The sequence below is a fragment of the Aulonocara sp. 'chitande type north' Nkhata Bay genome, linkage group LG3 (assembly GCF_057382095.1).
Source record: "Aulonocara sp. 'chitande type north' Nkhata Bay isolate Kocher_YH1m ecotype deep benthic linkage group LG3, A_spYH_male_GT1.1, whole genome shotgun sequence".
Taxonomy (NCBI): Eukaryota; Metazoa; Chordata; class Actinopteri; order Cichliformes; family Cichlidae; genus Aulonocara; species Aulonocara sp. 'chitande type north' Nkhata Bay.
The window spans coordinates 27,959,300-27,975,935 of NC_141346.1; the positions used below are offsets into that span (position 1 = coordinate 27,959,300).

General features: G+C 39.8%; 3 protein-coding genes across 3 annotated transcripts; 1 reads left to right on the forward strand and 2 right to left on the reverse strand.

Moving 5' to 3' along the window:
* Nucleotides 1-390: 390 nt before the first annotated feature.
* LOC147334973 (CD276 antigen-like) lies at nucleotides 391-929 on the reverse strand. Its single transcript, XM_086286997.1, has 2 exons — nucleotides 872-929; nucleotides 391-764 (listed from the first exon to the last, which is right to left on the reverse strand). The coding sequence occupies exons 1-2, from the start codon at nucleotides 927-929 to the stop codon at nucleotides 391-393; spliced, it is 432 nt and encodes a 143-aa protein (XP_086143123.1).
* A 6,292-nt stretch (nucleotides 930-7,221) lies between these two features.
* LOC147334974 (uncharacterized) lies at nucleotides 7,222-9,779 on the reverse strand. Its single transcript, XM_086286986.1, has 4 exons — nucleotides 9,601-9,779; nucleotides 8,849-8,904; nucleotides 8,382-8,741; nucleotides 7,222-8,202 (listed from the first exon to the last, which is right to left on the reverse strand). Exons 1-4 carry the CDS (start codon nucleotides 9,651-9,653, stop codon nucleotides 8,045-8,047), a joined length of 627 nt encoding a protein of 208 aa, XP_086143112.1. The 5' UTR covers nucleotides 9,654-9,779; the 3' UTR covers nucleotides 7,222-8,044.
* A 5,691-nt stretch (nucleotides 9,780-15,470) lies between these two features.
* On the forward strand, nucleotides 15,471-16,455 carry LOC147334975 (uncharacterized; the record flags this gene model as incomplete). The annotated part of the gene is made up of 2 exons (XM_086287013.1): nucleotides 15,471-15,825; nucleotides 15,951-16,455. Coding segments are annotated over 2 exons (507 nt in total), but the record flags the coding sequence as incomplete, so codon positions are not given.
* Nucleotides 16,456-16,636: the final 181 nt, after the last annotated feature.

Genomic DNA, 16,636 nt, shown 5'->3' on the forward strand with positions numbered 1-16,636 from the left:
TAATCTTTTTATTCAATTTTAAGTTAAAGTCCATCGTATCATGTTGAGGTTTTTGAAACAAGGAACGGTCACAGGTCCCATTTTGGAAAACCATTAGAACTACTGGGTTTAAGTATCATGGCCTCAGTTGTGGTCTCATTTCAGTTAAAAAGGGGAAAAAAAGAAAAATGAAAGGGGAGAGTGGTTACTGAGATCACAGATTAATGGAGGTGCTTTGCAACCACACCCTGCTATTCACTAAAAAAAGAATTGAAGTCTTTTGACGTTGACTTCATTGTTCAGGCCCAGAAGCTATGGACATCTTTCATACACAGTCTATGGTCTGTTTTAATAATTCAGTGGATCGAACAGTGAACACCATCGTAATAAGAGAAACTAGATTAACTTCAGCTAAATCAACATACCAGTGACGTTGAGTCGAGAGCTGGCAGAGCCGAAGCCATAATCAGTGTTGACCTCACACAGGTACAGACCCGAGTCATCAGTCCTGAGTCTGGACAGTTGAAGTCTGATTCGTCCTTCTCTGAGGGCGTCTTTGTCACTCTGGACTCGTCCTGAAAACTTTTCACCCTGAGATTCTGACACCTCAACACCTTCATGAACCTGATACAGGACTGAGGATATACGACTGATAAAAAGTTCACAGAGGATGTTGAGAGTTTTGGTGGATCTGTCGGGTTTGGTGGTGAACGTCCACTCCAGTGTGATGTTGTGGTTCTCCTCTGCCTGATAGGAGGTCTGTGTCACATTGACTACAAATGATCCTGTTGAGGAGACAGAGAGGGAAAGAGAGGAGCAGACACACTGAGAACTGGAACAAATCTGTTGTTGAGCTTTATTTGGAGTTCATAAAGTGAAGCTGTAAACTAACCAGAGACACATGAGGTGAGGATGATGAGCAGCAGGATCCTGCAGATCATCTTCTCCATGTGAGAGGAGACAGAGGTGAAGAGTCCTCAACACATGAGGTCAAAGGTCAGTCAGTACAGCTAGAAGAAGGAAAATCTACAGTGTTCAATATATCCTTTACTGTAGAGCAGCATGTTCTATTATGGATGAAGTGTGCAGAGGTTTATCCAAGCTGACAGCAAAATATAGTGAAATCAGAAATGATGAGAGCCAAAGGAGGAGCACTGGTGAGGCAGCCTCACCACCCTCCTAGAAAAGAGCTGAGGAGAGCCCCTGACAGCGTGGGGAGTGGGGGGCCACCCAGCAGCCATGGTGCAGAATCCACAGGGGGCTGGGGAGACATGCCCACAGGCTCCACCAGCAGCTGGCCAGAACAGACTGAGTCCCTGGATTCAGAGACCTGAGAGCCGGGGACCCTCCACTCTCTGCAAGGGGCCTGGCCGTGCCATGGGTGCCAGGCCCCACCGAGCAGCCACTGGGAGTGTGCCAGTACATACCTGAGCACCCAGCCTCGCACACCGAGAACCACCTACGCACTGACGTCAGAGGGCATCAGCCAATGGCAGGGAGTGTGGTGGTGGGGAGATAAGCCCCCACATTTGGGGATCACAATCGTTTTTTGTTTTTTGCTATAACTGATTTATCTCTCTATAATCTCACTGGCATCTTCACCATCAGTAGACAGACAAAAAAATCAGGTTTTGGATGTGCTCTCAGCTTTAAGCTGATCAAACAGCTCTTTAAAAGAAAGTATAAAAACAATTGTGCTCTGTGTTTTAGAATATATCAAATATTATCCAACACATGTTTGTTGGTAGCTACAGTAGTGTGCAAAAGTCTTGAGCCAGCTCTTACTTCTTTAAATTTATCTTCGACGGAAGCAGAATTTTTTCAATAATTCAAACAAACGCACCTGACTGAAACTTGTCAAGGAACCAGTTTTAAAATCTATCTTTAGGTACTTTGTTTTTAGAACCTTGTCAACCCGTCTTATTTCTGTAGTTTCATTTGCCAAAAGCTTAAATAGTCTGACAGACATGAGGCGCCAGCAAGAAGGTTTCCCAAAGAGCTATTGGCTAGAAAGTTGGTGTGTAGTGTGTCCTTAAAAGAAGAAACTGGATACACGGAGGACAAAAGAAGTAAAAGTCCTTAAAAAGAAAACAAATCAGGAAAAAATGCATAAAGAGCTGACATGGGGTGTGAGATGTTCATCTGGACTCTGGGAACTTGAGAAAACAAATGGAATTTGAGAATACAGACAAACCTGATTTTAGAGGGTTTCCTCTTAAATCCCTCGAGGCAGGAAAAAAAAATCAGAAATGACATCAGACAGAGACAGCGTCTGTATTTCACTGTAACATCAGCTGGTAAAATAATAACATTATTTTTAATGATAATGAGAGCAGAGATTTCACTTTAAACACTTTCAGAGACGTTTGACATAAAAACAGAGTTACAGATAAAATACTTACTGTTGCTGTCTGCTCTTCTTTCCACTCACATTCCACACACACCAACATCCACGGACAGATTTCACTCACTGAGCTGGAGAGTAGAGTGCTGTTAGGTTATATAAGACACACCCAACACTCACCTTCCCAGGTGTTGTTTCGCTATGACCCTGCTGAGGGAGCGCTTTCGCTGTCTGCTGAATTTAAAAGTAAAACTGAGTGTGGAAAATCTTCAGTGCAGTCACTTTTGTGCTTTACATGCTGCATCCTCTAGTTCCACATTTTTGAAAGATGTCGTTTTTAAAGTTTGCGTGATGGTGCATAAAAACACAGTTGCAGCTGATTTGATTTTGGTGGCAATCGGGACAAAATTAGAACAAATGTTGTCGTCAGTGCTGGAGAAGTAAAGGCACAAAGCAGAAAGATGTCCTGGGTATCTTCATAGTACAGATCCCAGGAACACGTGGTGAGACAGGATGGGCCAAGTCAAGGTTTAGTGTCTAAATATGGGTGAAGTGAGGTGGATGGTCTGTAAGACAGTCTGCAGCTCATCAGTGTTGTTTTGGGTCTTTAACTTTATTGTTCATCTTTCATAATCAGTAAAAACAGTCTGACTTATAGATCAAACTGTCAGTGTGACCAAAAGCAGCAGGTTTATAAATGTTAAACTGGACTGTTAGCCTGTTGCTGTGTGGGTGTTGATCATTAAATGATGATTATTACACTGACTACACAAAACTACATGAACTACCAGCTTCAACTGATGATTGAAACAAAAAGTTTATTAAGTGTATCCTGGCATTTTAATTTTTACTTTTAAATACTTTTTGTTATTTGTTATTTTTTATAGTTTCTTTTCTGTCCTCTGTAAATGTGATTCTGAGTTTTGTATTTTAGGTCATCTGTTGTTGTGGGTCTTTGTAAAGATGTTCTCAGTTAGTTCTTGGTTTACTGGTTGTGGGATTGTTTTACATCCTCGCTTTGTTAGCTCAGTGTGCTCTTTCATGTGTTCTTTGTTGTGTTATACTGTTTACCTGCCTGTATGCTTGGCTTCCTTGACTTCCTGGATTTGTGTTAATTTTTATAATTTGCACTCTGATTTAGATTTATATCAATGGCTCGTACTTTCTTTGTGAACTCTGCAGTTTTGCATTTGGCTCCTAACCTGCTACCATCCACAGTATGACAGTTTTATAGCTGCAGTGTAACAGACCATAACAGCCTGAGAGCCTCGCTGCTTTTAAATGCTTTAAACAGACAAAAGTGTCAAATAAGTTGTGCACAAATAAAGAGCGGAAGTGGACACAATGATACAGTAAAATATAAAATTCTTATTCCTGCCGTCTCCTCTTGTTTCAGCTGGTAAATGTTTATTCTTTTCAAACATTCGCTGCATCCTTGTTGTCCATGACTCTGTCCTGCAGCTGATGGAAACACCACTCTGTGGTTTCAAGTTTAAATGTTGTGAGTGATCAGGTAACCAGCACAACAAAGTCCAGTGTTCCCACTTTGTTCAGATTTCCCTGCTCTGACTTGGCCTCAGGATGTCTAGGGAAAAGAATCATTTTGCATCAGCGGCCAGTCCTAGTGGATTTCCCCAAAGGAACAGTTTCATAGGACTGAGTTGATTTTATGTCTCAGTACTTTGATGCTATGTTGGTAAGATTATTTAGCACTAATTACATCCATCTATATTAGGACTTAAGTTAAACGACATTTCTATTGTTTTTACTATTAGCAAACTTTGTGATGCGCTATGAAGTAAATTGTTGGTTGACAGTGACCCCTTGTGGATATTTTGAGATATTATTTGTGTCAAGTAAATAATGTTATTATGATTGTGTTTCTAGTTATCTATGACCATAATCATAGTCACACGTATATTGTAAAGCAATAAGTTCATGTACCGTTCCTGGCCTGCTGCCATCTTTCTGACAGAAGACTTTATTCAGACCTGTAACCCCAACATCCCAAAATATCTTCTATAACTTCTCTTTTGTTATTGTCGTGTTTGTGTTTTCTGCACAGACAAATGTTTGCAGCCACAGCAGCTAAACTGTTTCTGATCACCTGAGAAACAAAAAATAGATTTCATGTATAAATCAGATTGTTTTTATTGATTATGACTTGAAAAAGGAAATTTGCAAAAATCCGATATTGATGAGCTGTAGTTTAGTTTGTACCAGATTCAGAGTCTCCATCAGTCATTCAGTTTTAAAGGGTATTTGAATCGATTCAAACTATTAAAGGTTTTATTGGATCTAGAAGCTGTTTAAAGAGCAGAATTTGTGTTTAACTAAACTTTGAACTTTAAATTCTCAGAAATGAAACCGAGGACATGAAGCTGAGGTGAACCGTTTGATTTATTCTGACTTATTTCAACAAATCACCATTAATCACACTCAGTGATGGACTGCTCAGTGAGCTCAGGAACATTATCTGATGTCCTGATCGTTGAACTTGATCAGTGATGTTAAAGCAAACAGGTGTGATCAGGTGCAGCTGTCAGGATATCTGGAGTCAGAATCATTTTCAGTTATTTCTCACGTTTCTTTCCTTAAATCAGGAGTCATTGTCTTCACCAGTGATCATGGACTCATTATTAGGTAAACTGATGCTCACCATGAAAAAAGTGACTTCTATAAACATCTGGAACTACCACAACATATCATTAGGTATTCTTGAAAACAATTATTTGGGGGAATATTATTGTGTCGTTGGACTTTTGACTTCACTAAAGTCACAGTTCCTCCCAAATCCACAGGGCTGCATCTCTTTCTGAACTATTTAAATATCCAGCTCATCAAATTTACCAACACTGACTGTATACAGGCCTGTAGTGACAAATGGAGATTTTAGTATTTTCAAACAACATAAACACTTGAAAAAAATTCCAAGCACAGTTATGAACACAGACTTCCTTCACCTCTCTTCACTCATTTTTGGAAATGTCTTCCAAAAAAACAAATCAAAACTGAAAACACGGGGATCTCTCAAAGACTACTTCTGGTTTTCTGTGCTTGGGCTTCTGCATTTAATGAAGCAAAAACGTGTTGAAACAAAGTAGATTTGTTAAATGCAGCTCAACATGACTTCAGAGTGAATACTGCGAGGACTCCTGAATCTCTCTATCACACAGGAACAGTTCCAGGCTGCACTTTAATAAAGATTTAAGTCGACATGGTGGTTACCTTTGCATAATGTCTGTTTTCTTGTTCTCTGCTCTACAGCAGGTTTGATGTGACTCAGAGGATCAGTTTGATCAGCAGGTGTTTGATCTTTTTCCAGTGGAAGCTTTTAATAGCTAAAGAGGTGAAGTTGGAAGAGGCGATTCATTCTGATAAATGGCTTGAAATGGTGCCGGATCATCACCATCTATGGACCCGGTGTTAAGTGGCACAGTGGTTCAGAGGTAAGTACTGTATCCTGATTCTATACTGCTCAAAAAAAGAAAAAGAAAAGAAAAAAGAAATAAAATACAGAAACTGTGAGGGTGACGAGTAGAGACAGAAATACATTGTACAGAAGGTTGTGTCATGACCCTGTGCCTTCTCGGCTGACTCTGTATGGCTACAAGTGTTTTTGTTGTGCTGCATCTCTCTCTCTCCCCTCCCGCGCACTGCGCTCTACCGGGGCGGAGTCGTGACGGCTCCAGCCCCTGGCTCGGACACCTGCAAGCAATCATCTCACCCACTTCTTAAGGCGGCTGCTGAGAGTGCTTCCTCGCTGGATTATTGTGTAACACTCGTCAGTGTCATCACCTATCTGAGCCGTTTTTCGAGTTTCTGTCGTGCCACTACTCACCTGCCTTTCCTCTCTGTGCCAGAATTCTCGCCAGCCTGAGGACCGCCGTTGGTGAGCTAAAGCCGGAGTCCGAGCTACCTGAGCTTCAGTGGATTTTGTACCTAGCCCTCTTCTTCCCGTGCCTGTGTTCCCCGGAGACCCTCTTCCTGTGCCCCCTCACCTGTATATAGTCGCACCTGGTGTCTGTGTGTGTAAATAAATCACGAACTTTAGTGACGGTCTGACTCCGAGTCCCTCCTGAGCCTGACAGGTTGACAGTCCAATATTTTATTTTTTCCTTTACAACTGTGATATAATGTGTCGACATATACAGTGGAGCCAAGTAAAAACAAATCTTACAAGATGACAAAGAAAAAATAACACATCTCCAGCTTACAGATAATCCTGAACTAAACAGAAACATCTGTGAGATGTTCACTATTGCTCAAAGTGAGAATAGGGAACAAAGCAGTGTAAACACGTAAGAACAGAAGGGAACTACAGCAATATCTATTTGACTCTGAGCTGCTCTCCATTTTAAGTAATGCTCTGTGCTTGGTCCATCTCCAGAAACAGAACATTGTGTTCTGGTTGTATTTGTGTTGTTAGTTGTGTTAATGACTCACAGTGTTCCCTGCAGAGCTCACAGACAGAGGAGAGATTTTCACGGAGTAAATACAGAAATGTATTCACAAACAAAGAAACATTTCTTGTCATTTTTCCAGACTTGTTTGAAAATGTTTGATTCCAGATGAATCGACTCTTGTGTTTCCTCCTTTTACTGATCATGACTCAAAGCTGCTCATCTTTTCTGTTCTTTTGTTTCTGACCAGAATATAAGATCATGTCTGTAAGACAGAGCAGGAAAAGTGAGCTTACAGCGCCACCATCTGGACAGACAGGCTCATTTCAGCTCTAACTGTAGCTGAGTGTTGATGTTCAAACTGCAGCATTTCTGTGAGATTCTTTGAATGTTACTTTGTACATTTGGTGAAGCTGTTGCTGCTGTGATGCTCCTCCTCTATAACACTCATAAGTCAGTATATTACTGTGATATATACACTGTTTGTACCTGTTCTATTTATTTCCTGTATTTAACTTATTTAAATCTGTTCTGAGGTCAGCTAACCGGTGGAAAACAGATGTGACGACAGAGCTCATATAAGATGCTAAAATACAACAGAAACATTCATGCCACTGTTTTACATCTCACATGAGTAGACTACTGATGTATAATAGGTGTTTGTAGGTAACTGTTGAAAACCTCAGATCACATTTATATCACTTCAAATTTATACTGACATGTTTTAAATTTTTTCATGAGTTCAAGTTGCTGAGCTGAGCTTTTCAACATCTGAACATGAAGTAAAAATATTCTGATCATTTCCAGCTCTGAGTTTTTATTCTGTGAGTCTACAAGAGTAACTCTGAATGATTCACATGCTTCTTTATATTTATCTGTGTCTTTGTGAGGAAATGAAAAGACAAACAGCCTGAATGGAGAAAGTGAGCCGAGGAGCAGAGATGTAAAAATGGTTTGAGATCACGTCTGAGGAAGTCATGTGGAAGAAAGTCCTGTGATGTGATGTGTTCGCAAAGTATGACAAACATGTGTGTCCTACAGGTCCAGCTGACCCAAACACTACACCACCCTGTGTGGGGAAACATTTTATCACTATGTGGAAATTATCCAAAGTGATTTAAGAAACTTTTTTATGAACAATTATTACAATAGAAATGTTATTTATAAGATTGCAGATTATTTCAGCTGCATTAACTTAAATTCAGCACCAGGAAATTTTACATTTTATTCTACAACTTATTTTCCGCCATTAGTCAAAGGAAGAGAGTCGTGTAGTCTTTAGGTTGAGGGTAACTTGTGGTTTTTTGATTTTGCTCTTTTATTTCCTTCCTACAATAAACCAAATGAAAGCAGCCAGCATGGCAGACAGAGGAGCTGTTAGTGCTGTTAGACCCTGTATAGTGCTCAGCATGGTTTTTCCGCAACTCTTTACTTCTCCACTCAAAGTTGATCTCTGAGGTTGGACCTGATCAGCAGCTGTTAAAGACCAGAATGAAAATGTCAGCCATCTGGACTTTCATAATATTAAATATTACAGTTATAAATGAATCATACAGTTAAAGCTTCATACAATCTGTTGTTCAACAGCTCAGTCACTACAGCAGTGATACAGATGTACAAAACATTACTATTATTTTTCTACTTAATCATCTCACCAGTGACGTTGAGTCGACATCTTCCAACACTGAAGCCATAATCAGTGTTGACCTCACACAGGTACAGACCCGAGTCATCAGTCCTGAGTCTGGACAGTTGAAGTCTGATTCGTCCTTCTCTGAGGGCGTCTTTGTCACTCTGGACTCGTCCTGAAAACTTTGCATCCTGAGACTCTGACACCTCAACACCTTCATGAACATGATACAGGACCGAGACTTCATCACTGATGAAGAGTTCACAGAGGATGTTGAGAGTTTTGGTGGATCTGTCAGCTTTGGTGGTGAACGTCCACTCCAGTGTGATGTTGTGGTTCTCCTCTGCCTGATAGCAGGTCTGTGTCACATTGACTACAAATGATCCTGTTGAGGAGACAGAGAGGGAAAGAGAGGAGCAGACACACTGAGAACTGGAACAAATCTGTTGTTGAGCTTTATTTGGAGTTCATAAAGTGAAGCTGTAAACGAACCAGAGACACATGAGGTGAGGATGATGAGCAGCAGGATCCTGCAGATCATCTTCTCCCTGTGAGAGGAGACAGAGGTGAAGAGTCATCAACACATGAGGTCAAAGGTCAGTCAATACAGCTAGAAGAAGGAAAATCTGTTAAATTAGATTTAAACGAATTTTTGAAACAGTTTTGTAGTTACAGAGGTTTTTTATTCTCTAGAGGGAAAAACAAGATTTGTTTCATGTGAATGTTCAGAAAATAATCAAGGAAAAGATAATGAAATTAAAGCAGCACAATTTTCAATATAGTTTCAAAGATAAAAGCGACATTATGAAAATTTGACCTTGAAGAAGAGGTCAGAGGTCCAAAGTAACATGATATTTAGAATATATATAGCTGTCTATACAAACAATTGAAATAAGAAACAGTTGTACACACACGAAGTTTGAGACCGGCTGTGAAAGCGGTTGAGATCACTCTCTGACCTCCCCCCTGAGTCCTGTCCTATGATAATATTTTAATTCAAAAAGAAAAAAAAGTTTTGATTGAAAAAGTCAGATTTTTCCCCACTTGAACTTTTTAGATGAAGCAGTTTTCTCAGATTGTCATAATTACCAACAGAGACACTGACACAAAGTTTCTCCTGACAGTAAAACTTAAACTCTTCCTCTTTTTGAACTCAGTCTGAGTAAATGTGGCAGAGACAGTTTGAGTTTGCTTACAAACACAGAGCATCAGGAAGGACACAGAGATAAAGATGAAATACTTACTGTTGTTGGTTCATTCTCGTTAGGATGATGTTTGGTGGGGCTGCTTTCCTCATAGTGTGGACACAAACGTCAGATACGACGCAGACCTGTCAGTGGGTTTAACGTTTCATGCATTTCTTCCTCTTTCAAGATGTGTTTAACAGCTGAGCTGTTATGTAATCTCAAAACTGTACAGTTAATATCGTGAAGTATAAATGTGGAGTTCACAGTCTGGCTGATGCAGAGACCATTTAGCCCAAACTGCTCCAGAAGACTTTCACAGTTCAGTAATATCCTGTTACAGTCTCTCACGCAGAAACACTCCCATTACAGAGACGTTTACAGCCAGAACAACATGGCAGAAGCTGTTTCAGTGCAAACCACAGAACAAAAACAGTGACGGCATGTTTTACACCTCTGCAACACTTTGCATTTCACTTTGTGATGACTTTGACAAAGTTATAATTTGTTCCTTTAAAATGATTTACAGATTAAACTTTACTGACTTTTCATTCTTTAACAAAAACGATCTGTTATTAAAACAAATACTGTTCTACAGGAGGTTTCAAAATCTGCTGTGATGCAACAGGACTGAAGCAATAATCATCCTTCTCTCTTTGTATAAGCAGCTTTGAACTGGTTTTGTCTGCTGAGCTGATCGTGAATGATCAACTCTTCCAAACTATTTTATTATTAAAACAAAACAAAAATGCTGATGTCACGTCAAAGGAGAGAGAGAGAGACCTGATGAAACAGCTGGCTGAAGAAAACAAACCACCAACTAAAGAAGAGGAGACAACAGCAGCATGTATGTGCTTTGTCATATATTTGACTCTATTTCTACTTCCTGCTGCTTTATTTATGTCGAGGGCATAGATTTGGTTTTGGCATTGGTGGGGACGAATGATTCAACCACCGAACCCTGCCCTGTTTTTTTTTTTTTCCTTTTTGTCTTTGTTTCTTGATAAAAAAGGAGAAATATACTTCCCTGCATATGCTATTATAAACCATATTTTAAACCATTTAAACTTAAAATACATAGTTTTGTTAAATTTGTTAAATTACCATTAAACAAATGACTGACTAAGTATTTTAGGCTTTAGTTTACTTCAGCCATATTCCATATAAATCAGGTATCATACAAAAATAAAAATAGCTTCAAATACAGTCATGATAATAAAAGAATATGACTTTAAGGACTTAACATTACTTCAGTTATAGTGCACCAACATCTCTTATATGCATTAACACTAAGGGAACACTGAATGACCTGGTGGTTTTTGTCCATCTAAGATGACCACAAAGTAAAAGATCTCTCGGCAAAATTATGCAACATTTTAGGCACTATTGCCCCGATCAAGTTAGTGAGCTGGGATGTTTTATTCTAAACATGAACTACTGTTACAGCAACAGACATGGACTACATGCCCCACACAACAACTCAATGTCCACTCTGTGAAGGGGCCACACACATGCCTTCTCCTCTCGTTAACTGAGATAAACTGCTGGCATGTTTGTTTTACATCTTACATTTTACATTTGGTTTTTACATCTATACTGTCCAGTCTCTCCTGGTGGACATGGCAAAGAGCAGCATTGTTTAATCTCATTTGAGTCATTGTTAACCTTAGCCATGTTTTTAGTCTTGTGAGAGCACTGAAGCTTCTTTTAGCCTCAGCCGAGGATACTGGGATGATGATAATAAATACTAGTTAATCTATAGCACCAAATCATCAGTCAGTCACCTGTGACCTCGCCTCTTCACCTCTGTCCGAGCTACAACATGGCAGAGCTGCCTCTGTCACCTGATGAATAACAGTGAGCCATTCCACATACATGCAGTCACACATGTGCTTCAACTACAGTCATGAACCACCAAGTCATCATCCAACTTCACCTGTGATCTTGTGTCACCATTACTCTCTGAGCTTTGTGTTGGTTCTTCTGTCACCTGACAAATAGGACGTACATGACAATAAGAATAAAATGTGAAGCTGCTTCAGTGTTTCTGTCAGTTTGTGCAGATCTTGACTGCATTTTTACAACAATTTGTGCAAACTGCACTACAAGGTGGAATATTTGCGCAATCATGACTACCTCATGATATTTTGTCTCAAAAATTAACCCTATGAATATGTCAGTAACAGCCTCTGTAAACTAATATCCTGGCTTGCTCGAGGCTGCCGTTTTCTCTGACAGTTTCAATCAAGATTAGAAATGCTGCTCTGAGACTGAGAGAACTAATAGTGCTGCCTGTTGTGCAGTTAGTTTCCAAAACACGTTATTCATGGTTACATACAATTTTAGACTGATGTGGGCCAAAGCCTAGCATAGCCTGTAACGTTATTATGACGGACACATTTTATGAGTGAACTTGGCTTTAAGTGACTAACAGGTTTCTTTGAAAAACACTTTGTTATATCCAGATTCTTCCTCTTTGCTGCCGTCCTCCTCTCCTCCTCGCAGCGCAGGCTTGCCGCTGCTAAAACTAAACAGAGCTCCCTGAAAGGCACAGCCAATCACATTGGCCATATTTGTCACATGAGTAGGACTCCAGTAGAGAACGTAATTTAACTCTTTCTGCACCGCTGGGTGAATGAGACGCTGACATGTTTTTTTTTTTCTCTTTCTGTCGGGTTTGTTTTTCTTTACTCGAAGAGATCAAATTATTGGTGGGGACATGTCCCTTCCTTCCATGCCAAATCTACGCCCTTGATTTATGTCTTCTTTATTTTTATGTCACGTTTGTTAAAAACATCTTTGATAAAAGCAGGTTCATCCATATTACTGCTGTTTTTATAATCACAATACTTTATTAATGCCTGAGGAATTTTATTATAGTTTTGATCTGTTTGTCTCCTGATGTCCCTTTTGTTTTATCTAGCCTCAAGTTTTCTCTTCTCTTTGCCTGTCCTCTTGTTTCTAGTTTCCTGTGGTAGGACCTGTCTTTGACCTCAGTCTTGTCTCCGTGTTAATTAGTCCGTATCTTCGGTCATGTTGTTTTTTCGCCTATTTCCTTTTCAGGTCTGTGTTTCTCTCATTCCCTCTGTTCTCTGTATTTAGTCAATCTGCGTCTCTGTGTGCGTTTTGTGTACTTCCTGTTTTACTTTGATAGTCACTTGTCTTGTGTGCAGCATGTTGTGTTTTGTTTGCTCGTCTCATTAATTAGATCCTGCTCTGCTGCGTTCCCACCTGAGGTCTGTTCCCTCGTTTGCTCTTGGGTGTATTTACAGTTTTTTCTGAATGCTTAAACCCTAACTGTGATTCCTGTAGCACAATCTCTAAAACTATTCAGACTTATAGCAAAACCACTCACTGAGTTTGCAAAACTAAAAGCACAAAAACTGCTTTGCACTCAGTTTGCAATTTTGTAACACACACTTTGCAAAACTGTAGGCACAATTCACTGCACAACACTCAATTACCAAATTTCCAACACACTCCTAGCAAAAGTATACACATGTATGGCTATCATTAACACTAATTTGCCAACTGTCTGGCACACTTTCACATGTGAAAACTTTTTTAGATAATTAGTTCACTTTGCAATCAGCCTAAGCACTACAATACAGGTAAGCTGTGTGTGCGGAGTACAATGGAGGGAGCAGAAAGAGTGAGAAGTAGAGGAGGCCGAGGAAGAGGACGTGGAGGTGAAGAAGTAGGACGAAGAGGACGACAAGGACAAGGAGGAGCAAGAGGAAGACGAGGAGGGGGGAGAGGAAGGGTAGGAAGAGTAAGAAATAGAATTGCTGATGACATCAGAGCTACAATAGTGGACCATGTAATCAACCGTGGAATGACCCTGAGGGTAGCTGGCCAACGGGTCCAGCCTAACTCGAGCCGCTACACTGTAGCAAGTACCATAAGGACATCTTGAAATGAGAATCGGTTAGTACAGTCACTTTGCACTAAGATTTGTAGCACTGCCATATGCCAATGAGAAACACACCAATACCATTGATGTAAAAATACTGAAATTGTTACTTTACAGAATTGCTAGATGACCAGATGCTGGGGCAGAGGAAGCATGTTCACTGCAGACCAAGTAACCCATATAGTCATTATGGCGATTGCAAATAATCCTATACTTGGAAATAAACACTTGTGTTTGTTTTGATGTGTTTGAATAAACACCAGTACTTGAAGTTTGGATCCCTCTATGCTTATGGATCTATGACAGAAGTATGAGCTCAAACTGACATAGCCTACCTTGTGCACAGAGAAAGCAAAAGCCAGATGTGTTTTGTATTCATACCATCAGTGTGCAGTTGGCGCATTGTGTGCTTAGTAGATGATGGCTTGTGTGTACTGTTTGATACGGAAACACCATTTTTACGAAGGTGTGAAGAGTTAATCTAGCTGTGTTTGCTTTTGCAAGAGAACTACAATGTTTTGATTATTGGGTGACAGGTTTTCTTATTTGTGTGAAGAGTTTTGCAAAATTAGCCAATAGTTACAAAAAATGTGCTTAAGCAATCAGAAAAAACTGTAATGTCTGCATCTCCCTCACTTCTGTGTGTTCTTCCAGTCTGTTTAGTTTCTGGTGTTTCCCAGTTTTATTTTGTAATCTTTAATTGTAGCAAAAAAAAAAGCTACTTTTGTGGTTTAGTTTTAGGCTCTTTGAATTCTGCATTTTGGGTCCATTCGTGCCTGCCTCACACAGCTGTTATGAAATACAAACAGTAACAGACTGAACTAAATTAAGTAACACAATATGTTACAAAGTTTACAAAATATAAGAAATAGCTCAGTTTAAATACCCAGAAGGTGAAATATTTATGACTGACATTTTACTCTAAACTTTAAAACAAAGTTTTAAAGTTTAGAGTAAAATGTCAGTCATAAACAAAGTTTTAAAGTTTCTTGAAAAATTATGGGTAATGTAAAGTTTTATTGATTTACATATTTGAGGTGACCTTGACCTGATTTTCACCAAAATTAAATCAGCTGAGCTGTTCTTGGTTTCTGCCATCACACAACATTCGAAAATGATACCAGTGGACACTGGACTACGAACAAACAGACAGGGAGACAATTGTAAATTTTAGAATATAAAAATTTAGACTTTGTGATAAATAATGTAAAAATTGTGTTACATCTTCAGCATGTATGTCAGGCATGAGGTCACCTTTTTGGTAAGGACAGCAGTTAATGGCACTTTTTCAGTCTGTTCATTCTGTTTTACTGTCAGTGATCTGTCAGAGACGCTGCTTCATTTGAAATGTTGCCTCTTCTGAAGATTTACATTTACTCAAAAGTATTTAGTTTCTCAGCTGCAGAGACGTGAAAATTATATGAGAGTGAAATTTAAAAAAAGAACCAAATTACAGACTTCACTTTTCCCTGGATTGATGCTCTTTACATGAACATTAACAAATGTTCCTGTTTGTAGGAGAAGTTCAGTAAAAAAATGTTTAAGTATTCATAATTTCCTTGTCATTTGACACATGGCGCCACCTTGTGTCAAATTAAAAACATTTCAATTTGTCGGAAAATTTAAAAAATCTAAAATATTTTCAGAGTAAATCAAAGTGCAGGCTTTTCTTCTGGTTGCTTCCCTTGTAGTGGTTTTAGTTCATGTAGTTGTGGGTGGGGATCACAAACAGGATCTGATGTTGTGATGAGTGAATCAAGTCAGACTGTAGATTTTCCTTCTTCTAGCTGTACTGACTGACCTTTGACCTGATGTGTTGATGACTCTTCACCTCTGTCTCCTCTCACAGGGAGAAGATGACCTGCAGGATCCTGCTGCTCATCATCCTCACCTCATGTGTCTCTGGTTCGTTTACAGCTTCACTTTATGAACTCCAAATAAAGCTCAACAACAGATTTGTTCCAGTTCTCAGTGTGTCTGCTCCTCTCTTTCCCTCTCTGTCTCCTCAACAGGATCATTTGTAGTCAATGTGACACAGACCTGCTATCAGGCAGAGGAGAACCACAACATCACACTGGAGTGGACGTTCACCACCAAACCTGACAGATCCACCAAAACTCTCAACATCCTCTGTGAACTCTTCATCAGTGATAAAGTCTCAGTCCTGTATCATGTTCATGAAGGTGTTGAGGTGTCAGAGTCTCAGGATGCAAAGTTTTCAGGACGAGTCCAGAGTGACAAAGACGCCCTCAGAGAAGGACGAATCAGACTTCAACTGTCCAGACTCAGGACTGATGACTCGGGTCTGTACCTGTGTGAGGTCAACACTGATTATGGCTTTAGTGTTGGAAGATGTCGACTCAACGTTACTGGTAAGATGAGTGAAACTTTAAAACGTGAGGATAGGTCATATTTTAGTTGATCTTTAGGATAATGAACTTTGGTGAATAGATTTTATGAACTTTCAGGATAAAATAATATTTTCTGTCCTTTCCAGCAGCTGCTGCTGAGACCAAACATCAAACTCCAACAATGAACCCACAGACAGAGAGTCGAGGAAGCATCTGTTGTGGGTTTCTGGGTGACATGTACACCTATGTACCTATATATCTATCTGCACTGAAGATATATACTGTAATCTTCATGTAGACTCTAAAGAACAAGCTGTTTTGCCTTCACCAGGGTTTAGGTGGCACAGTAAAAGGGCAGTTAATGCTGGGGAGAGTTCTCCTGCATAACTTCCCCCCCCCCCAATACACACTCAACGTCTTTCACGCACAGCCAAAACTTGTCTCTTAAAAAACAGTAACATTATAACGGAGATGTTGGAGAACAAATGGGAAGTTACCCAGCAGCAGGGGCGGGGTTACTGGCCCCTATAAAGAGGAGACCGGGGCTCTTCTCTTTCTAACTGTCTCTGAGTGGCTCTGCTGTCTGTGCTTACGGCTCTACATCCTGGGGTTTGCTTTGCTTGCTTTATTATGTGTTGTCTTGCTGTTATGTGTATCTACTTTCTTGTTTTTCATATGATTCAGTGCATTAAACTCAGTTCCAAGAATTCTAGTCTGTTCCTGAGCATCTTTTCCACTAACAGAAGTCAAAACGTTGTGGTTTTTCAGTCCTGTTTGATCAGGCCTGCTCCTTGACTGGCTCCACACAGGGATTTGCGCCCTGGCACTTCTT

Coding starts and splice junctions, on each gene's coding strand:
- LOC147334974 (XM_086286986.1), bottom strand. CDS start 9,653: ATGAGGAAAGCAGCCCCACCAAACATCATCCTAACGAGAATGAACCAA. Junction 8,742..8,848: donor CCTCACCTCATGTGTCTCTG/GTTCGTTTACAG, acceptor TCTCCTCAACAG/GATCATTTGTAGTCAATGTG. Junction 8,203..8,381: donor ATGTCGACTCAACGTCACTG/GTGAGATGATTA, acceptor GGTCTTTAACAG/CTGCTGATCAGGTCCAACCT.
- LOC147334973 (XM_086286997.1), bottom strand. CDS start 929: ATGGAGAAGATGATCTGCAGGATCCTGCTGCTCATCATCCTCACCTCA. Junction 765..871: donor CCTCACCTCATGTGTCTCTG/GTTAGTTTACAG, acceptor TCTCCTCAACAG/GATCATTTGTAGTCAATGTG.